Source organism: Gobio gobio (assembly GCF_949357685.1).
Source record: "Gobio gobio genome assembly, chromosome: 11".
Taxonomy (NCBI): domain Eukaryota; kingdom Metazoa; phylum Chordata; class Actinopteri; order Cypriniformes; family Gobionidae; genus Gobio; species Gobio gobio.
The window spans coordinates 39,589,107-39,613,417 of NC_137104.1; the positions used below are offsets into that span (position 1 = coordinate 39,589,107).

Sequence of the window (24,311 nt, forward strand, 5' to 3'; positions counted from 1 at the left end):
GAAATGAAATATCCTACCTTGAATTCCTCCTCCTCTTGCTGCTCCGGGATGCATTCGGTCTCCATGGCAGATTCCTCGCCGAAAACTTCCGCCATTTCAGCTGTGGACAAGCCCATGTGTCCCATCAACTCCACCTGATGGGGCTCCACCTGAGCCGCCGCCCACAAGTCAGCTAGTCTCGGGTGAGTGGGCAGGCCCAAACTGTGAATAGTGCTGTTGGGCGTGGCTTGTAAGGAGTGGGAGGTGCTGTGCAGTCGATGTTCCAATGACTTCAAGAGAAAGCATGAGAAAAAGAATAGGGAATGTTTGCATGTATGAAGTGATGATTTGAAAAACAAACTTAGATTTGACGCAAAAGTCAAAAAAAGTGCACACTGAACATATTTTATGAGGGAGTGAACTACAATCCCATGAAGCATTGCAAAATGCAAAAAAAAAAATTTATGTAAAACTTTATTTAAATTGATTTATTATAATTATTAAAACAGCACATTCGGACCCACTTTATATTAGGTGGCCTTAACTACTATGTACTAACATTTTAATTAATAATTTGATACAATGCACTTATTGTGTACATACATGTTTTTACATTGTACTTACATTTAAAAAAATACCTGCATGTAATTACATCTGTAATTAAGTTCTGTAGTTACATTTGTAATTACACAGTTGACACTTTCCTTACACCTAACCCTACCCTTAAACTTACCCATCCCACCACACCTGTCCCTAACCCTACCCGTATCCCACCTCAATATCAGCAAAGGTGTTTTGCAATACAATTTGAACACAGTAAGTACATTGTACTTATTTTTTGATGTAAGTACATGGTACTTAAGGCCACCTAATATAAAGTGAGGCCGCACATTCTAAGTTTATGAAAAGTTTGGGGACTTTTTAATGTTTTTGAAAGAAACCTCTTTTGCTCACCAAGGCTGCATTTATTTGATCAAACAAAATATTTTGAAATATAATTATGATTTAAAATAGCTGTTTACTATTTATAAATATTTTAAAATGTATTTTCTTATTCATGTAAAATTAAAGCTAAAATTTCAGCAGCCAATCTTCAGTCAGTGTCTCGTGATCATTCAGAAAATATTCTAATATGCTGATTTTGTGTTTAAGAAAAACATTTTGTTAAATAATTGTATCACTGCTTAATATTTTAGGATTTTGAATGACTAGAATATTTAAAAGATCAGCATTTATTTGAATATTTTTGTAACAATTTAAATGTTTTAATGTCACTTTTGATTGCCAATTTAATTACTTGCTGAATAAATAATTTATTTAAAAAAAAAAAATCTTGCTGACCCCAAACTTTTATTCTGCAAACTTCAAGCTAACTGAAGAAGCTAAATGACAAATGTTTAATTTGACTATTTGCAACTTCTGTTTTATAATATGATTTTTGACATAATGAGATCAATTGTCATCTTTACATAATGACATTATAAAGTGAATCTGTATTTCTATTCAGGAACTGAATAGACTACCCATTAAAAGTCAATAGAACACGTTTTGAATGTGTGTTGTCTTCCTACAGTAAGAGGCACCAGATTCATCACATTTTATTTAAAGGCACAATATGTAAGATTTTTAGAATAAAATATCCAAAAAACACTTGAACAATGTTACATATTTTGTTGACCCGTGTACTTACATTATCCCAAAAGTTGAATCGCTTGTTTTCTTCCCCAAAGACAACACTCTTTTGCAAAGTGGCTAACATAGCGTAATCAAAGAGAGCTTTCTCCATCATACAATATATTTTAAAATTAATTGCATGTCATTTAGCAACCGTCTTTTAGTCATCCCGCCTTTATTAATATGATATTCTAATATCAATCTAGATTTCTGCAAAGTGCAACAAGTCTCTCACCAAGCGAATGCACAGAGTAACGTTATAACTTTCAACACACTCAACTGTATTTAGTATGATTGTTTTAACCATGTAAAACAGCACTGAGTTACCCCACATACACAACGAAAAGATCAGAAGCGCCCGACTGCAGCATAAGAATAATAAAAGCTCAGAGACCGGTGTTTCGCACAGGTCTCTCTCACTCTCTTTGCTCCCAAGGGCTCTCAGCGCACCCTGCTTCATTCCACCGTAGCGTTAATAAAACTATAATAGTACATTCGCTCATTCATGAACATGATTTTTGCCCGAGTCCGTCGGATTCCTTTCCATCGGCTGTGGAGGTGAAGAGTCAAGACTACCACTCCCATGATTCCACACTCATTCACAACGTCATCAAGCTCTAGTGGCCAAACTTACATACTATGCCTTTAACATAAAATCGCAACATAAAGCAAGACGTGACACTTGCACTCCATCACCCTTTTCAGTCATGGTCAGTGCTGTTCTCAATACAGCGAGACCACCTAAACCAGAGGTTTTCAATCCTGGTCCTGGGGACCCATCGCTCTGCACATTCTGTGTCTCTCTAATCTGACGCACTCAGTTCAGTACATGGAGCTCTTCCCTAATGAGCTGATGATCTGAATCAGGTGTGTTTGATGAGGGAGACATACAAAATGTGCAGAATGGTGGGTCCCCAGGACCAGGATTTAAAAGCCTTTGACGACACCTGGCAACAAGAGGTCAAGTAGTAGTACTACACACAACTCTGTAGTGTTTCTCTGAGCAGGTTAACATGGCAGCGTGTCAAACCGTGTGTTTCTGACCTGTTGGTACTGCATGAGCTGCTGCTGTTGGTACTGCTGATACTGTTGGAACTGCTGTAGGTTGTTCTGCTGCTGCAACGTCAACTGCTGCTGTGCCAGATAGTGGGTGGAGCCATCATAACCCTCACCCGAAGCTCCGCCCGCCATGATGTAAGAGCCGGCAGCGGGAGAGGCCATGCCTGAGGGCTCGTTGCTTATTGGCTCCCACGCATCAGAGGAGGAGAGACAGTAAAGGCCTTGGGAGACGTAAGTGTGAGGCCACACATCTGCAGAGGAATGATGCAACGGCTGGTCTGAAGGACAGATGTGAAAATGAAGGAGAGACAGACGAAAGGTCGTAAGGTGAAGTGGAGAATTCAAATGCAGATAGAATCAAAATGGTTTCTGAGAAAATTTCTTTTTATGTACTAATCCAGGGTTTTCTAAACATTTTTGAGTAAGTACAATGTAACTCCGTCACCTTAAAAGAAAGGGTTTACACTTTATTTTAAAGTGTCATTGTAACAATGTAATTATATATTTAAGTACTGAGTAATATTAATTAACAACATGTACTTACTATAGGGTCAGGGTAGGATTAGGGTTTGGTTGAGGGTTAGTTGCATGTAATTATGCATAATTTATTGTTATTACTATGGTAAGTACATGTACAGTATGTATGTATATACAAAATTCTAAACACAACACTTTTGTTTTTGCCCCCATTTTTCATGAGCTGAACTCAAAGATCTAAGACTTTTTCTATGTACACAAAAGGCCTATTTCTCTCAAATATTGTTAACAAATCTGTCTTAATCTGTGTTAGTGAGCACTTCTCCTTTGCCGAGATAATCCATCCACCTCACAGGTGTGGCCACTCTAAAATTTGCAGGAACTGGAACACGCTCAAGTATACGTCCATCCAGAGCATCCTAAACATGCTCAATGGGTGACATGTCCGGTGAGTATGCTGGCCATGCAAGATTTGGGATGTTTTCAGCTTCCAGTAATTGTGTACAGATCCTTGCAACATGGGGCCGTGCATTATCATGCTGCAACATGAGGTGATGGTCGTGGAGGAATGGCACAAGAATGGGCCAGAGGATCTCGTCACGGTCTCTCTGTGCATGCAAAATGCCATCAATAAAATGCATCTGTGTTCGCTTTCCATAACATGCCTGCCCATACCATAACCCCACTGCAGTCAGGTCAAGACCCTGATGAGGACGACGAGTTTACAGATGAGCTTCCCTGAGACGGTTTCTGACAGTTTGTGCAAAAATGCTTTGGTTATGCAAAACGATTGTTGCAGCAGCTGTCTGGGTGGCTGGTCTCAGATGATCTTGGAGGTGAAGATGCTGGATGTGGAGGTCCTGGGCTGGTGTTGGTCTGCGGTTGTGAGGCCGATTGGATGTACTGCCAAATTCTCAAATGAACATTCAATTCACGGGCAACAGCTATGGTGGACATTCCTGCAGTCAGCATGCCAATTGCATGCTCCCTCAAAACTTGTGTTGTGTGATAAAACTGCACATTTTAGAGGGGCCTTTTATTGTGGCCAGCCTAATGCACATCTGTGCAATAATCATGCTGTCTAATCAGCATTTTGATATGGCACAGCTGTGAGGTGGATGGATTATCTTGGCAAAGGAGAAGTGCTCACTAACACAGATTTATACAGATTTGTGAACAATAGCAATAGTTCAGCTCATTAAAAATGGGGGCAAAAACGAGTGTTTATAATTTTGTTCCGTATATATATAATAATAATAATATATATATATATAGACAGTGTTGGGGAAACTAAAAGTAATGCGTTACAATATTGCATTACTCCCCAAAAGTAACAAAATGCATTACATAGTTACTTTTTATGTAAAGTAATGTGTTACATTACTTCTGTTTTACAGTGTGTGTGTGTGTGTGTGTGTGTGTGTGTGTGTGTGTGTGTGTGTGTGTGTGTGTGTGTGTGTGTGTGTGTGTGTGTGTGTGTGTGTGTGTGTGTGTGTGTGTGTGTGTGTGTGTGTGTGTGTGTGTGTCTTGTGTGTGTGTGTGTGTGTGTGTGTGTGTGTGTGTGTGTGTGTGTGTGTGTGTGTGTGTGTGTGTGTGTGTGTGTGTGTGTGTGTGTGTGTGTGTGTGTGTGTGTGTGTGTGTGTGTGTGTGTGTGTGTGTGTGTGTGTGTGTGGGCATGTTTTTGTGAAATATCAGGACACAAATGTGTATAATGACATGGGTATGACACAGGTATTACAAAAAGAGAGTGAAATATGAGGACGTTCCCCATGTCCTCACTTTTCAAAATGCTTATAAATCATACAGAACAAGGTTTTTTTCACAGAAAGTGAACTGCACAGTCTCCTGTGAGGGTTAGGTTTAGGGGCAGGGGCAGTGTAAGGGGATAGAAAATACGGTTTGTACGGTATAAAAACCATTACGCCTATGGAATGTCCTCACATTTTACAAAAACAAACGTGTGTGTGTGTGTGTGTGTGTGTGTGTGTGTGTGTGTGTCTTTGTGTGTGTGTGTGTGTGTGTGTGTGTGTGTGTGTGTGTGTGTGTGTGTGTGTGTGTGTGTGTGTGTGTGTGTGTGTGTGTGTGTGTGTGTGTGTGTGTGTGTGTGTGTGTGTGTGTGTGTGTGTGTGTGTGTGTGTGTGTGTGTGTGTGTGTGTGTGTGTGTGTGTGTGTGTGCGAGCATAGGGGAGACACAAAAATATGTTTTATTATATAAAATTATATCTTCATATATGATTTTAACAGCGATTTGACATTTAATCTCATGTGGAAATGTCCTACATTGCTGCTGAAACCTGAGGCTTCTTTCAGGGTCTTTATTATTATTAAATTATTATTATTATTATTAACTATAATTATAAAAAAAATATATAAATTACAGTTTTACTACAAATATAAATAAATAATCATTGATAATACAAATATTATTACATAGGTTACGAATATTTAAACATAAAAATTTACTTAAAATCTTCACTTTCAAACATTCAGTCCCTCAGGCTTTTAACATTTTAAATCCTTGAGCCTTTATTTTAGAGACATATTGGTGAAATTCTTAAAAAATGTATATCCACAGAAATTACGTTAATGTGTATATAATGTGAACAAAATGAACATTAAGCTCACAGTGCATATAGAGACGGAGTTCGTAAAAAGCAGCATTTACTGTGAACCGAGCCACAATGACATGCCACACCATTTATTTTGATAATCGCACTAAGCTATATCACAATTTCTATTTTATTTTGACTAATTGTGCAGCCTCATTTATTTTTTTATATTCGATTTAGTTAATTATCAGCTTTTCATCAACTCACAAACTCCCTGCAGTTCCCACACAAACCCCCAGGAGTTGGAGAAACATTTTCATTTCAAAAACTATAACAATCATGATTTTTCACTGTTACAATACTCTGCTACACTAAATCCTCATTATTTTGACATAATCAGGCCAAAGAGATCAGGCCTTTTTGTTTTTGTTACACTGCAGTCTGGCTTCTTATAGCTCTGGTAGCTGAACCCCAGGAAAACAGCAGCTCCACGATTCTCCCCCATTGCCTTTGGGCCAGCAGCTGTCACTGTGGCATCTCTGACACATTTCCACACAGTGAGGTAAATAAAGTGGTGGCAATGCGCTCTAGACCTGTCAAACGGACTGCAAGGCACATCAGTCAAGGCTAGGTAAACAATATAAATCAAATCTGCAGAAATATCCAAGGGCTAACATCAGTGAAACAAAGAGGTTTGGATATGAGACTCCTGTCAAAAGATGCTAACAGTTCTTCCTGCAAGAGCGGTTTAATATTCACAAAGTTTTGAGCTGCCAGTGTAATATTCGTGCAAGCATGAGCTTAAGAAGTGTGTGCTTGTAAAACCTGAGCCGTGGCTTAACAAAAGATTGTTCTACTCATCTGAAGTCAAACAAAGGGAGAAAATGATGGAGCCTTATTAAAACAATGTCTGCATTCTGTTACGGCACAAGGTGGTAATTCTGAATGAAAATTGTTTGTGACCCTCACCTCTGCTTGTGATGCTCTCCTGGTTAACCTCACTGAGGTGAGCCACGCTGCCCTGGTTGGAGTCCACACAGAAACTCTCTCCATCCATAGAGGTCCAGGCTAAGAGTGTGGCTTCAGAGATGGCAAACTGCTGCAAAATGCCTGCAAAGATTACGATTTTGATATTTTAAAGATGAAATATACTCGATAAATTAGTGGTTTTGTGGGGCGGCACAGTGGCTCAGTGATTCGTGTCCCAGCTGAGCCAAGAGCCCTTTCATTGTGGAGTTTGCATGTTTCCTCCGGTGCTCCGGCTTTCCTCACGATCCAAAAAATTCAAAAACATGCAGTATAGGAGTATTGGAGACGCTAATATTGTCTGTAGATGTGAATGTGTGAGTGAGTCCTGAGCCATGTAATGTTGGGTTGGGGAAAACCTACTGGCAACCTACCCCGGAAAAATAATTGCCACGAAAATTCATGGTCAGTCTCTCGCATAGAGATAGAGATGGCCATAGAATCACCAAGGGTCAGATATGACTGGAATGGTCATTGAGAGTGGTTTTGTTGTTGGTTTTTTTAAAGAAATGAAAGAATGCATTAAATTGATGAAAAGTGAAAGTAAAGAAAAATATATATATCTGTATATCTTATTTAGTTTGATTACCATGTCCTGTTTACTTCACGTGCTGTCTCTGTTTTACCTGAGTTCTAAGCTGTGTCCGAAATTGCCCCCTATACCCTTAAATCAGGCACTATTTGAGGGGACAGCCATTTGTAGTGGTGTCCGAAACCATAGTGGACGTTATTGAGTGCACTCATTCAATCCCATAATGCACTGCAATAACGAGTGTACAACTGATGTACGCTTGATGGCTAGAGAATGCCCAAAATGCATAGTGAGAGTCGCGCACTGAATGCATTCCCACATCTCGGGATTTTACTGTAAAAAAAAATTAAAGGCACAATATTTAATTTTCACTAGAGGTCGCTTAAACAAAGGCGTAGTTTGATGATGCCTTGATTTTGCGGAATCATGGGAGTTGCTGTCTTCACCTCTACAGCCGGTGGAAAAGAATTCAACAGAAATCATATTCATGGATGAGCTAATGTATTAAAGATTTATTAACGTTACTGTAGTATGAAGCAGGGTGGGGCAATCGAAAATCGGAAATCGAGGGTAACGCAGGTATGATGTCATTAGTACGGACATGGTCCGTGGAAACATTTGGGATAATATAAGTACACAAGTCAACAAAATATAACATTGTTCTAGTGGTTTTTGGATATTTGAGTCCAAAAATCTTACATACAAAACACATCTTTCAGTACAAAAAAAAACCTGAGAAGCAAAATTGCAAGAGATTGAATACTATTGAATACTAGCACTGTACATTTGTAAGATATTTAATGATAATAATAATAATAATTTGTTACATTTATATACACTTTTCTAGGCACTCAAAGTGCTTTACATAGAAGGGGGGGAATCTCCTCAACCACCACCAATGTGCAGCATCCACCTGGATGATGCGACGGCAGCCATATTGCGCCAGAACGCCCACCACACACCAGCTGATTGGTGGAGAGGAGATGGTATGAGTGATGAAGCCAATCATATATATATATATATATATATATATATATATATATATATATATATATATATATATATATATATATATATATATATATATATATATATATATATATATATATATATATATATATATATATATATGGGGATGATGGACAGAGGCCAATGGGCAAATTTGGCCAGGATGCCGGGGTTACACCCCTACTCTTTATCGAAGGACATCCTGGGATTTTTCATGACCACAGAGAGTCAGGACCTTGGTTTAACATCTCATCCGAAGGACGGTGCTTGTTACAGTATAGTGTCCCCACCACTATACTGGGGCGTTAGGACCCACACAGACCACAGGGTGAGCGCCCCCTGCTGGCCTCACTAACACCTCTACCAGTAGCTACCTAGTTTTTCCAGTTGGTCTCCCATCCAGGTACTGACCAGGCTCAGCCCTGCTTAGCTTCAGTGGGAAACCAGTCTTGGGCTACAGGGTGATATGGCTGCTGGCATATTTAATGTGATATTAATGAGCAATATGCATTTTCAGTCATCTCAACGTCTTCAGTCAAACATCTCACCTGCTGCCATTCGTGCCTCTTTTTCTCCGTCACTCAAGTCACTATAGGCGTCATTTTCAAGCCGTCTCTCCCTCTCGCGGTTCAGGTTGGAGCGGCCCGCTCCTCCTTCTGGCCCTGCGGATGGTACACCCCAGCTCTGCCACTCAATCATATGGGCCACGCGACCCTGAGCCATGGCAGTGGGCTTGGTCACTTTGTCCTTCATTGATCTGCTAACCCCTAAAGAGAGAGAAACACAAATCAGCGTCTGTACACACTCTACGTGGAGCTGCAGAGAGGAGCGAAATGAAGGCGGCCAGGCAGTGCATTATGGGATATGTGTCTTCTGTTTGGGCACCATACTATAGTTAACTAGTGCAAAGCACTGTGGATGATAACAACTGAATGGGTGATTATGAATGAGCTACAGCCTGTTGATTTGATCGATCGCAAGGTGTGAAAGAGATGCGATTGGTTGGCCATCTTTAGAAATACATTATTCACAAAACTAATGAATTACACGAGATTCATAAGCTTTTATGCATGTATGAATAATTAGAGACCAAAGAAAAAACTCTAAACATTTCCTTTAAACAAAATGGCTCATTAGCATGCAAATTTCTCGTCTGTCTCATTAGTTTAAAACATAAGCCTCTGAATGCAAAAGAGAGCTTAAAAACAAGGTAGTCTGATGGCAACCTCGCTTGTGTGATTTTTCTCAAGGCTGCTGACAATGATAAAAATCCCATCTGATAAAGTGACTGCCTCTCTTTAAATACTTTGATAAATCACCTCCATTTGTTCCCGGAGAAAAACAATCTAATGGTATCACTTGGGCACTTCACCTCATTTTCAAGCATTTAAGAAAAACAAGAGAAATACAAATAATACAGGACATGAAGCCGAGAGGTATTCAGATACCTACGTTTACAGAAACCTGTTGTGACAGTGAGCAGTATCCATAAAAAAACAACACCACAACACACTACTGACCAACAATTTACTTCACAAAAGAGCACTACACCTCACATAACCACAAAACACACTACAGTACACAGCTGACGTCACACCGAAAGACTACGTTTCCCAGCTGCAAGCTTGTGGAGATGAATAGTACACTTACGTCAGGCGTTTTTTGTTTTTTGTGAACTCTTGTTGGATCTGACTGGGGATTTCATCAATGGCTAAAGAGGCCATTGACATGCACTAATTAATGGAGGAGGCAGGTGGTGAAACTGGAAAGGAAGGGAGGGGGGACCCACAGGGGCAGCCATGTTGGCTCCAATCACCATCTCCTCCTCTGGAGCCAACATGGGGTCGGTTACCAGCTACCGGGACAGACACACACCTGACACACCTGTCAGAGAGGACTTAGCCAGAGCTCCAATCCCATAGGCGTTGGAGTTCCGCTTCAGACGGGGCAAAATGGAGGTGGTGTCCTCCATGGACAGCTGGCGAAGAAAGAAAGAAAGAAAGAAAGAAAGAAAGAAAGAAAGAAAGAAAGAAAGAAAGAAAGAAAGAAAGAAAGAAAGAAAGAAAGAAAGAAAGAAAGAAAGAAAGAAAGAAAGAAGGGCACCAAGACCAAGGCTCAATAAATAATTGCATTTATTAATCATAATTGATAATAAACAATCCTCCATGTAATAAAGTTCATTAGCTTAACAGTAGATTGTTTACGGTTGCTGGCAACTAAAAGCACACAAAAGGGTTAGTTCACCAAATAATAATAATTTTGTCATCATTTGCTCACCCTCATGTCATATATTGGTCACTATTTTTAATACAATGAAATTCAATGAGAAATGACCATAAACTCGCTCCATACAACAGTTTTCTGAAACTTCTGAAGCTATTCAATAACTTTGCATTGAAACAGACTAAAATTTTAAGTCAGCATGAAACAGAAGATGTGATAGTCTTTTTCTACCTTATTGTGACGTATATCAGAGTACAACAGCTTCTCGAACAAGAAAAAATGTTGGGCGGGACTTGATTTTGTCTATCAGGAATTGATTGGATGGTTGTGGTTTGCTATTGGTCGATCTCATGTGATTGACAGGTTGTCCTGCCCTCGCACCAGAAAACATGTCATCAGAGAAGAGAGTGATGTCGCTGCAAGAGGGAGGGGAAGTTATTTTGATTGTCGATTTTGATTTCATGGTGACTTTACCATACCATGGCTTTACCATGTTACCATACTCACTGAGAATCCTCACATTCACCCTATTTCTCCTTTTCACATTCATGAGGGTTCATTAGACAACTAGTGATGTTCAGTTCATGAACAAACCATTCTTTTGAGTCTTCTCAATGAATAATTTGATTCAGTTCACAATGATTTGGTCAAAACAACGTAATTTCATAGTTTATACAAAACTATCATATGGTTTCAGAAAGCATGAAATTTAGTGTACACACAGTGACACATGACACTTTTAAGATACTTTTTTGTAAGCTTGAAAGCTCTAGTCGGCATTCACTATAATTGCTTGGGAGGGGAAACAACCAGTACAGGGCTCCAGACTTTGAGAGCAGTATTTGAGAGCAGTAGCACCGGTGCCTCTAGGTTCTACAGATGGTGGTGCCAGCCCCTGATTTGGTGGTGCTGGGGGAAAATGTCTCATAATTAATTTTTTGTTGCATTAATAAGTGCAGTATTATTACATGTTTGTTTGTTTGTTGGAAATTTAACGTTAGAGCACTGAGTTTGAATTGATATGCAGATCAAATTTACTTTTATTAATGACAGTAATGTGCAAAAACGTCTCAGGTTACGTATGTAACCTCTGTTCCCTGAGAACAGGGAACGAGACGCTGCGTCAGTTGACGCTACGGGGAACACCTCCAGTGTGACAGGTGTCTAAATCACTATCGAATCATGTCAATCCTATTGACTGGCGACAGCCTCTGACGTCATAGACGTGCGACCAGGAAGCACACAAGGGCGCTGTACAGAACATGACACCATCTTTTCGTCTGAAGGGACTGTTTCGGCAGGTAGGCCCCGAGGCATGGCAACAAGACGCAGCGTCTCGTTCCCTCTTCTCAGGGAACAGAGGTTACATAGCTACCGTCAAACGGTGGCATCCACACATACCCAGACTCGGCCGATCCCTCGACATCAGCAAAATTCCTCCTCTGATACCGGAAGATCCGGGCCGAGTACGGGTTCTTCCATGCCCCCGAGATCTGATCGTGAAGATCTGGGAGGAATGGAAGGCTCCCAGGAGCTGGAGGGTTATGACCGGAGAGAAACCGATCGTCGAGACGATTCGCACGTGCGGGTTCTCTCCTAACACGCCGCCACTGCAGCTGCAGCCTGTCGGTAGCGCGTTCCATAACCTTAAGCAGCTCCCCATACACGGGGCAGGCTGGCTGAGAGGGATCGACCTCAGTCGACTCATCACCACCCTGCTCAGCCATCCCTTGCTCGTGTGAAAGAGCCCCAGCTGAGGAGGAGGAGAGATCCAACTCCACCCCCGACAGCTGCCCCTCACGACCTGGCTGATCGTCCGCGAGGACTACACCTTCCTCCAGACGACGAGCCAAGTCCATCTGGGAACCCCAGGACAGAAGTCACTGCTCTGCCTCAGCGCGGGCGGGAGCGTCTCCAGATGCTGGGCCCTCTTCCCTCGAGAAGAGGGCCAGACGAGAGCGAAGCATCCGGATGGGAAGAAGCTCACTATTCGTGCAGGAGGCTCCCTCGAGAACTTCCTGCGTGTGCTCTTCCCCCAGGCAGTATACACAGAGAGTGTGCGTGTCATCAGGTGTCAGATACCTGGGACACGGGTCGGCGCATTTCCTGGAGCCGCGCTTCAGAGATGTGCACTTCATCCTCTTTTCGATTAACGCATTCGATTTTGAAACAGACAAACAGTCCCTGAAGACGAAAGGATGGTGTCATGTTCTGCACGGCGCCCTTATATACTTCCTGCTCGCACGTCTATGACGTCAGAGGCTGTCGCCGGTCAATAGGATTGATGTGATTCAATAGTGATTCAGACACCTGTCACGCTGGAGGCGTTCCCCGTAGCGTCAACTGACACAGCGCGAGTTCCCTTTCGAAAGGGAACCTAATTTTTATAGAGAAAGGTTAAATATTCTACTCTTATTTAATGTACCATTTTTGTTCTATCATCGACTACTTTGGTGATTTTAAAAGGAGTGCTCTTTATTTGTTTTCTGTTTAAAGGTTTAGTTTTTCTGAATTAGTGACTTAATTCCTACCTTTTTCCATTACTATTAGGGAGTGGAATTGTCAAGTGCTCCTCTGCCGCCATCTACTGGTTATAGTGGTCAATTCATGTCTTGCCACAAAGTCTTTCAACTTTTAGTTTAACAAATAATCATTCAAAATAACATTAAAATGGGATAATATTAATGGCTGGAAAATGTGTGAAGCTCTTGAAGACCCTTAAAAAGTGCTTGAATTTCACTCTATAAGGTTTTCCTGGTTTCCGCGTCAGCGCTGTTTGATCCGATACAGTTTATAGCGTAATTCTGCGCCGATTTTGAATGCTTCCCAAATACGTTGTTGGAATGTTATTAATTCTGCTGTGAATTCAAACGCTTTCTCGCTGGATCTCCCAACGCTGTGAAGTAAAGATGTCACATGATCGATATGGCTCGTGAGGAAACCTACGCAGCTTAAAATGAGAAGCACGATTTCGTTGCACTTTCATTTTGTTTGCCGTTTCATGTTTCTCATGTAACTGAAGTTGCAGATCTTATCAGTTGGACAACGTGGTGTTGGCACCAGTGCGACCTCTAACAAAATTTAGTCGCACCACCTGGAGCCCTACAGTAGCTACATGATGCAAAATTGTTCCTTTTGTGTTCCATGGGGAAAAAAACAGTTGTTTACACTTTATTTTAAGGTGTCCTTGTTACAGTGTAGGCTAATTATACTAAGCAAAAGTAATGAACTATCTACATAGCTACTATATAATTAGGGTTAGGGTTTGGTTTAGGGTTAGGGTTAGTTGCAAGTAACTATGCATAGGCCTATTTGACAGTTATTACTACTAGCCTACATGTAAAATGTGTAACAGGGCCAAGGTAAAATAAAGTGTTACCAAAAGTCATACATATCTGTAATTAAACATTTTTATTTTGCTGCAGGAATGAAGCCTAAAACCCAGAATCAAGATAGCATTTTTGACTTTCATTGTCATTGTTCATTGTTTTTTGGGGGTGGTAAATGCATGAAATAATGCCTGTGGTAAACACAAGGTCAAGATATTTGCATGTTTTACTCTAAAACATAAAATACATTAGGTATACCCCACTCGTGATTTTATATATATATATATATATATATATATATATATATATATATATATATATATATATATATATATATATAAAATCACGAGTGGGGTATATATACATATTGTGAAATATTATTACAATTTAAAATAATAGTTTTCTGTTTGAATATATTTTAAAATGTAATTTATTCCTGTGATGGCAAAGCTGAATTTTCAGCATCATTTCTCCAGTCTTCAGTGTCACATGATCCTTCAGAAATCATTCTAATATGCTGATTTGCTGCTTACGAAGCATTTATCATTATTATTATCAGTGTTGAAAACAGTTGTGTACAACTTTTTTTTCAGGATTCTTTAATGAATAGAAAGTTCAAAATAGCAGAATTTATCTGAAATAGAAAGCTTTTGTAACATTATACACACTGTAAAAAAAGTTGCTGCCTTAAATTTTTAAGTACAATCAACTTGTTTAAGTCAATAGATTGCATTAAACTGACTTTAAAAAATGAGTTGAAAAAAAGTTATTAATCCATATAACTTATTGATCAAACCATTTTTTTACAGTGCACTACCGTTATCAAAATACATAATGTTACAAAAGATTATATTTCAATGCTGTTCTTCTTTTCTTTTTAACGTTCTATTCATCAAAGGGTCCTGAAAAAATGTACACAACTGTTTTCAACATTGATAATGATCAGAAATATTTCTTGAGCAGCAAATCATCATATCAGAATTATTTCTGAAGGATCATGTGACTGAAGACTGGAGTAATGATGCTGAAAATTCAGCTTTGCATCACAGAAATAAATTACATTTCAAAATATACTCAAATAGAAAACAGTTATTTTACATTTTAATAATATTTCACAATATTATTGTTTTGTTTTTTGTTGTTGTTTTGTATTTTTTATTGAATTAATGCTGCCTTGGTGAGCACAAGAGAAGTGAGCATTGTAAAAACATTACAAATCTTACCGATCAAAAACTTTTGAATGGCAGTGTATGTCAAAATTCATAAAAGCTTGATGAACAAAACATGCATTTATACATTCATATATATAACCACTTTCTTAGTGTCAAAAATAGTTCAACAGTATAGCAAGTAAATTTCGATTTGATACACTTTCTGATTTATCTCTAAAGGTGGCATTAACTGTCCTTTTTTCATTTTAGAACGAGGGCAGATGTCACTAACTCTGTGTGAATAACAGTGTTATCATCTCTCACATCCAGTGCCACCTACAATTCACAAAACAGGCCAAATCTCAGACAACATGACGTGGCCTATCGAAGACAGCTGGCAGACAGCTCAAACCCCCAGAGAAACCTGCCAGTGACTAAACACTTGTGGAGTCACAGCAGACATTTAAGGTCAGTTTGTGATTTATATTGATACAACCCTTTTAGTGCCTCTCAACCATATACTATTATGATATTTATCTTCACAACATCAGCATCATACCTGTCATAACCTGCTGTCAATGTTTTTTTGAGCATTCGTTAAAACATTTGCTGTACACCCACCCAGTTAAAAGGGAACACTCTCAGAACTTTGGCAACTTTCTGGCAAGGCTCTGAACAAACATTATTCCAGTAATGTTAATAGAGTGTTAGTTCAAAGTTATTTGGGCTTTAATAATGTTTAGCACAAAATATTATTTGTACGTTGTCCGTGGAACTTAAAAAAAAAAAATTAATTGTAAAAATTACTTGTTTCAGAATGTTTAGAGAACATCAACAAGTAACATTCCCATAATGTTCGCAAAATGATAAAATGCAATGTTCTCTTAAAGGAACACGCCACTATTTTTGAAATAGGCTTGTTTTCCAACTCCCTTAGAGTAAAACAGTTGAGTTTTACCGTTTTTTTAATCCATTCAGCCGATCTCCGGGTCTGGCATTTGCACTTTTAGCATAGCTTAGCATAGATCATTGAATCTGATTAGTTTCAATATTTTTCCAATTTAAAACTTGACTCTTCTGTAGTTACATTGTGTACTAAGACCGACAGAAAATTAAAAGTTGCGATTTTCTAGGCCGATATGGCTAGGAACTAGCCTGATGTCATCATACTGAGATTCTAGCCAGAATATGAGTCTGATACTGCTCCATTGGGCTGTGATTATGGGGTGTGTTTAAACCGAACCTGGAAAGAAAATGTCTCTGCTCTATAACCAGTCAGAGCAACAGAGTAAGTGACGTATGTTGAGCAACGCATAGTTGTCAACAGAACTGAACTGCACGCACGCTGGAAGAAGTAGAAGAAGATGAGTGTAAACGATCTTCGGATTCAGCCTTAGAGCCGGTCACGTTGGAAGTTACCTAGCTGGGCACTATTTTCAGGCACTGCGTAATATCATTGCGCCTGTTGCACCCATGGTACGGCAACAAAGTTCTATGATTATTACGCAGGAATGAGAGTATAGTTCCTAGCCATATCGGCCTAGAAAATCACAACTTTTCATTTTCCATCGGTCTTAGTACACGATGTTACTACAGAAGAGTCAAGCGAGGTGCTAACGGTCTAATCAGATTCAATGATCTATGCTAAGCTATGCTAAAAGTGCAACCGGCAGACCCGGAGATCGGCTGAATGGATTCGAAAATGGTAAAACTCTAAGGGAGTTGGAAAATGAGCCTATTTTCAAAAATAGTGGTGTTTCTTTAACGTACATATAACATTAAACATTTGCATTTTTAGTTATTTCAGAAAAGATTCAGAAATAAAAATGTTAGAACTTTATGGGAACGTTATCAAAATGTATAACAACATATTTTCGTTAGTTGGGCAGAGAAAAAAAATTACAAAAGTAAACGAGAGAGAGAAAGTGTAGCATGAAACGCAAAAAGGTCAATATAGGACTTACATTGATTCCTTCCCAGGAAAATTCGGCACGTCCTTGCTAGAAGAAAACAATTGAAGAATAGATGGGAAAGATACAGTAAAAAAGAAGAAAAGGCATGATTTCAGTTAGCAGGAAACAGCAGAAGGCTGAACATCAAGCCAAGTACAGAACACTAGATCTGAAAGAACAACAGATAAACAGAAAGCAGGAGAAGGAAGCGAGACGCTGTTCATCTGTTACGAACGGTTGTGCAGACCAAGATATATCTTTGTATGAACCCTTGTCGTGATATACAGCTAACATGGGGTCAAATATTCATGAATTAAGTACCACCTAGTGTATCCATGTTGATATCTGCCTTAGAAGTCTCTACAATGGATGAGGACAACAACAAGAGGAGATGGAGACGACTTTGATGAGTAGCACTGGAGTAAGTAATCCTAGCCAACCCAAACATACAGCGAGCGATCGATCGCATTTACACCGCACACAGCGCAGCGAGACAAACACTGGTGCAAGTACGAACAGCAGTAGCCGCTCATTGTTCATTATGAGAGAGATCAATATGAAAGGTCAAATGGAGGTCAGTGTCAGAAAGGTATTGGTGTGGGGTAAATGTCTGCCTCTTGGAAACTTTGAACAGACTACCGGCATGGTTCGGCGGTTCGGGCATCAATCGATTAGTTTCCCACCATCTTAGTCTTTATGGACGCTTCTGTTACATAAACCGTGGAGCTGGCTCCTAAAAATACATTTTTGAGGCTGGCTTGCAATTACGGCAGCCACCTACAATTTTTCTGTGGGGGGTGAATACTGCTAGATGCAAATGAACAACATTGAATTAGTTTTCTTCTCCACCCCGTGATAAAGTAATTAATGTTTTGCCTCACATTTTAATGGGGACGCCTTTTTCAAAGGCGTTTGGATGGGATTTGATTTCAAAACAGCATTTATGTCACAATAATAAACCATTTTTTCCTAAAAAGGATACTTGTCTATATGGACGTCACAGAAATCACATGCTCAAAATAATTGAGAGATGCCGCTACTACAATGAGCACTTTTATAAGTCAAACTAAATCAGATAAAATATCAACAATACTTTCGTTCAACCAAAAATTAAAATAACCCCATAATGTAGGCTACTCCCCCCTCAAGCCATCCTAGGTGTATATGACTTTTTTTTTCCAGCCAAACACAATCTGAGTTATATTAAAAAAATATACTCTTTATAATGGGAGTAAATGGTAACTTGGATTTTAAAGTCCAAAAAAGAGCATCCATCCCTCATAAAAGTAATCTATACAGCTCTAGTGGCTTAATAAAGGCCTTTTGAAGTGAAGCGATGCATTTCATAAACTGTAATCACTAGCTTCCGTTTAAGATCGTACACAAGTCAAGTTCTGGCCGAAGAGTGACCTCTGACCCGACGCATGACGTAGGATGTAGATGTAGCTTGAGCTTAGGTGAGAGTAGACGCCTCTCACGGTTTATACAAATAGGGCTGGGCAACAAACTAAAGCTCCTCTGACATTTCTCTTTACAAAATCTCATTTTAGACTTCTAATTTGTGATCAGTGCTTTGGTTTGCTCTATCCTCTGCGCTTCCACATTTGTCAATATGTCATGAGTCAGGTCAGAGTTCACTCTACGGCCGGAACTCCAGAAGCCAGTGATTATAATTTATAAAGTTATAAATATGGATATGTTTCTTACAAAAACGCATAGCTTCGCTTCAGAAGGCCTTTATTAACCCCCAAGAGTCGGATATTTTGGGGGTTTTAAAATCTAACGCAAATAAATTACTGAAATAAGTGAAATTGCGTCAATAATGTAATTTACGCCCAGGGCTTGACATTAACACCCGCCAAATGTGAGTGTATTTCAGCAGTGGTGTGTAACGCAGTCATTCCTACTAGTTATAATACATTCCTACATATAATACAATTTTCAATTGTATTCTTTTAAAAAGGCATTGAGATAATAAACAGTGCAATGTAGTGTTATCAAAAATATAGATTTTTCAATGTCGATACTTAAAGCTGCACTTAACTTTTTTGCACTCTAATACTTAACTTTTTGCACTCTAGCGGTTAATAAACAGAACTGTATACGTCTTGCAGAAGAACATTGCAGCCGGAGCTACTTCTCTCTGTTTATGTCTATGGCGAGTCAGGGACTGTGCTCCTCCGCAGCGGTTCCTATAGTCTGGCCTGAAATAGTCCCAATATAAACACTTATTATAAGTGTACCATAATGTTTCAGGGTAAGACAAAAACACAGTTTGGAAAATGGATTCATGCTGTACATTCTCATTATGTAATTTTTGTAAATCTTGAACACAAAAAAAGTTACGGACAGCAGCTTTAAATGTTTGAAATGCTTCCAATACTCATTTTCCGCAGAATACACAATACCATCTGCACTTTCTTGCTCTCTCTGACAATGAGTTAACACACAAACCCGCCCTACTCACTCCTTTCATTTTCTCTGGATGAATATTATTGGTGTTACAGGGCTGGGATTGCGCATATTGTCCATAATTTTACTCATTCCTGTATAAATTGAGTTCTTTTTTGCTGCTTATTGCTTTTATACACGCAAAATAATGTCAAAATGGCGGTCCTGGCGAAGATTCACGTAAATCACGCAAAGTCAATGGATCCGTGAGTCAGGTCTTTAAGTGACAGCAGCCTAATATACCTGCTGCCAAATTATCAAATAATATGAAAAAATATCAATTTGGAAGTTTTTCCCCATGGTATCGATGTCAAAATTGTGGCAAGTGAAAATGCTGAGTGGCTAGTGACTTTGTAAAATCAAAAAAGTTAATGTCAAGCCCTGTTTATGTCACATAGTTAGATGATCTTAGAAGTCCAGGCTGATTACATCAGAGATGGCAGAGAGAGACTTTTCACTGAATTATTCGTTTCAATGTGTTTCGCTTTAAAACACAAGCTCTGTCATATTTTGTGATTATTTCTGAAGAGAGCAAACCATCACGCATCACACAGACAAAACATCCCACCGCTCTATGGCCAGATAAATGCAAACTACTTTTCTCGGCTGGATTAAGCAAACCAGCCTCTCGCTAGTAACGTTTTGATGGATGAGGATTGCACTAAAGTTACGATGGCGGTGACGTACAGGAGTCGTAGGTGTGGTTGAGTCCGCTGTATTGATGCGCAAACAAGCCATGTACGTGCGCTCTTGATGCACTGACACATTTCAGTACATTCACATTGTTTCCGCACACATTCAGGATAATGCTTTGATTTGTCATGTATATGTTGCTGTAGGTAAACTATGCAGTCAGGTTAAGGCAGTTGGTGGTTTAATTTGTGGTCCTGTTTGGTATCGCAACCTGACTTGTCTAAAATGTAAACAAGCTCTTTGCTGTTGCACTGTACACATACTATACACTGTGAATTCTGAAAAGCTCTGTAATGTTTGTTTGTTTCATGGATGTGCATACATTTCTGAATTTTATGGAAAGACACCTTGAAAAAAGCTTGCAGAGAATACAGTTTTGTGAGAACCACCCTGCAATCTGACGGTTTACTTTGCTGGATGTAGCAAATGATGACAAAATGAACTTGATATTTCACCCAGAAAGTTGTCAAAAAGGTCCAAATCTTTAATGAAAGTGCATTAGGCAGTGAAACAAGAAACTTACAGTATCAGATGAGGGCCAAAATCAATAAGGAGGATTGTAAATAATAAACCACTATCCCATATATTCCTTTTAGATTAGATTTCACAGAGGACACCAAGTTAGTTTAGTAAGCTTGGTAATTTGCTGCTTTTTCAACTGAGGTTGCATGAGGATAAACAGGGTTTAAAAGCACACAAAAAGTCTGTGAAACCAAAGCTAATTCCATCTAGAGCCTTCCAATTCACCCTGTGATTTGTTTTGGTGAGGGTTTAGCTAAATTTTAGGGCAATTTGAGCTAGCGTTAAGCTAGCTTAAGTAGCCTTGCTACTTAGCAACTAGCATCTGATTCAGGTGAGTTTTTCATTGCTAGGCAACCATTTTTTTTTTTGTCTTTTATTACTATTATTATTTTGGCAACCGGCGAAAGGCTTTTTGAATTAAGAGATAGGCCTATGGTGAGATTTTAGCTAGGCTAAGTTTGAGGGCGCTTTCAGCTAGCATTAAGCTATGTAGCCTTGCGATATGGCAACTAGCGTCTGATTCTAGACAGTTTTTCATTGCTATGCAACATTTCATTTTTTTATTTTTTATTATTACTCCTATTATTATTTTTTTGGCAACTGGCAATCACCTTTTTGAGTGCTCTCTAACACAAACACATACAGCACAGACACTGTTTCAATTCGCTCCAGCTACTGTGAGATGACACCACCTCTTGGCTCAGCTTCCTAACTCTGCATTGAGATATAAAACATGGCATTTGGTTTTAGATTTTGTGCCAAATTCATCTGCGGATGAATAGAGCAACAAGCTAGGAGCTGCTGTCCTTGGGTAGGATGTAAACACGGACGGCAAATAGGGAAGACGGATGAGGCTATGTCTTCCCAGGGGACAAAACTGTTATACGGCAATACTGTACGGTAATGGTTGGGCTCTGGGGTCCGGCTCCCGTAGCCTTGGTGGGAAATCTAATATCGAGGCTTTTCAAATGCACATTATACTATCACGCTTTCTCTGACTTTCAGCACTAGGGGGTGGCAAGACATGCGTTTGGCACACAGGGGGTCTTCGCGTTAACTAAAGACTTCATTAAAGTGCCATGAGGCACAAATGTCAGCACTTGGTATAGCTTTGGACAGAAATGCAGACTTCGCACAAGTATCATCTCAGAGAAGGACGTCATTTAGATGTGATCCTTAAAGCTTAAGCTCACAACATGGGACAGAGGTTTGGTGCAAAGCAAAACTTAAATATGCAAAGTGTTGTAGTTTTACTTACCTGCTCTCCATCTTTCCGAACGGGAACTGCATCCACCGCTGCAGGGAAAGAGAGACACAGAAAGAAAGAGAGATAAGGGAATAGGCATGTGGCTTATGCAACCTTTACCGAATAAGCTAAGTCAAACTGACAGCTCCTCGCTACATTTTCTGCTGACATTCACACAAAGACCTAAAATTAGATTAATTATCCATCCAAAACCGCCAGCACTCTGTGGGGAAGGAGATTTGTTGCATCATGCTTTTATATCGCATCGTTCCTATAAAATGATAAAAACATTTAGTGATTGCGCTGCGTGACGCAATTATGCAAATTATTAGGAATTGTATTTCAAGAATAGGCTTCCAAGAGATGCTGAATTTAAGATGTGCCCTTAAACAACCATTTATTTTATTTTGTATTCTAGCTTCCTCTAAATTTGCACTTCAGCATCATTTCGATTATGAAATATGTTGATGCCGTGTGTGTTTACAATGACTCATTCAAAATGACAAACTAGAAATGTCATGTAACCCAGTTTGAACTAGCATTTTGAATGATGCGCCTGAAAACAATCACCCTGTAACATTAGACTGCATAAACACATACATTTGAAGCATAATGACAGTGTTTTTAAGACAAAGCAATAAATGGAGCCGACCAGCAACCATACATACATGCGGGGGATCATGTACACTGACTGTACGCTTATTTAAATGGTGTTTTTTGTGTTTCGACTGGTTTTGAGAGTAGGAATATGTTTGCAAAGAGTGATATATGGCTGTACAAGAGATGTTGAAGCCCTTACGGCATATGCAGATGGTTTGGTTGCTAATTGCTAACTGCGGTGACATGATCTCTCATGTACAATAATCCAGATTCATCAATTAATTGTAGAACAAGGGTAAAACCTGGTGCATGCTGTGCAATATTGTTGCTTGTCAGATTGTCTGATATGAGCAGAATAAGAGTTTGCGTAAAGCTGTAAAGCTTGTGTGATTAGGCCATCTGGGACTAATTTGGCCCATAGTGAAACAGCCTCTAAAATCAACATGATGGATATAATTTTTAAATGTAGACTTGATTAGTAAAATTATAAGTCATGCAAGCCCTAATTAAATAAATGTATATAATACTTCAAATTTAATGGCATACCTGTTGCTGCCATAATGTCTCATTTAAAAATGTATTTTTTTTCCTTAACTTTCCCCACTCGCTATAGTGGAGTAGTGACATATTATTTCTGTGAACAGTATCCAACATTTCCGAAATAAAAGTTTTTCAAATGCATGCATGCTCAACTAAAAGATCCAACACTGATTTTTCCATATGACAAAATAAATATTTTCCGTGTCAGACAGCAAAAATTGTGTAGTGAATCTTGCAGAAATTCTATGTGAGAACCTTGACTGTACACAATTATTAGTGAATGAGACCCTGTGTAGCTGCCGTACACATGCTCTCCCCATCCCCCCGTCTCTCTCTATTCAATTTAACTCTATTTAATTCAGCTCAATATCAGTGAAATTGAGTTGAGCATTGGCTTGATTCATTGAACTCATTTACAACAGTCCTAAACCGTTGACGCAATAGAATAACAATATTGTGATGGGGTTAATCATATCAAAACAGAATGTACCAGTCCTTGTGCTCTCTGCATCTGATTTTTTTTTTTTTTCTTCACTCCAGACTGATTCGGATCTCAGAATGCATTAATTGCATCCTGTGCATGTGTGTGTGAGCGTGTGTCTTTTAATTGCTGGTCTCTCTCTGTAAGTACAGCAGAGCCTTTGGGCCTCAGGGCCATTTCCTCAATCAACCTAACCCACTCTGGAGAGACGGATAGAGCCATGCAGAGCAGCGCAGCTCTGGAGGAGACCAATGAGCCAGAGTGAAGAGTAAACAGAGAAAGACAGTTAAAGTGAGTTAAGGTAAAGCAGATCTACTCATAATCAATTAGAAAGGAGACAGTCAGAACTACCATGCCAGAAGAACAGTAACAATGATGAGAGCAATGACGGAAGGACGGACGGACGGACGGACGGACGGATGGATGGATGGATGGATGGATGGATGGATGGATGGATGGATGGATGGATGGATGGATGGATGGATGGATGGATGGATAGATAGATGGAATTACAGACAGATAGATTGACAGACAGACAGACAGACAGATAGATAGATAGATAGATAGATAGATAGATAGATAGATAGATAGATAGATAGATAGATAGATAGATAGATAGATAGATAGATAGATAGATAGATAGATAGATAGATAGATAGATAGATAGATAGATAGATAGATAGATAGATAGATAGATAGATAGATAGATAGATAGATAGATAGATAGATAGACACACAGTAGGTAGATAGACAAACAGACAGACAGACGGATGGATGGATGGTCTGATAGACAGATAGAGACGAATCCCTGCACATCCC

At 39.3% G+C, this 24,311-nt stretch overlaps 2 protein-coding genes across 3 annotated transcripts in view; one reads left to right on the plus strand and one right to left on the minus strand.

Moving 5' to 3' along the window:
• The window catches only part of LOC307133598 (craniofacial development protein 2-like), a 1,416,430-nt gene that overhangs the window by 1,058,954 nt on the left and 333,165 nt on the right, over window positions 1–24,311 (plus strand). The window lies entirely within an intron of this gene.
• The window catches only part of fam131ba (family with sequence similarity 131 member Ba), a 40,042-nt gene that overhangs the window by 2,389 nt on the left and 13,342 nt on the right, over window positions 1–24,311 (minus strand). Inside the window, exons 2-7 of one of the 2 annotated variants that reach the window (XM_079828899.1) lie at window positions 21,884–21,921; window positions 10,180–10,282; window positions 8,853–9,071; window positions 6,708–6,848; window positions 2,698–2,990; window positions 18–269 (exon numbers count right to left, since the gene is read on the minus strand). In XM_079828899.1, the coding sequence (XP_079685025.1) occupies window positions 18–269; window positions 2,698–2,990; window positions 6,708–6,848; window positions 8,853–9,071; window positions 10,180–10,282; window positions 21,884–21,921 (1,046 nt within the window). The remainder of the gene's footprint in view (window positions 1–17; window positions 270–2,697; window positions 2,991–6,707; window positions 6,849–8,852; window positions 9,072–10,179; window positions 10,283–21,883; window positions 21,922–24,311) is intronic. The other variant, XM_079828900.1, reaches the window with a different exon arrangement.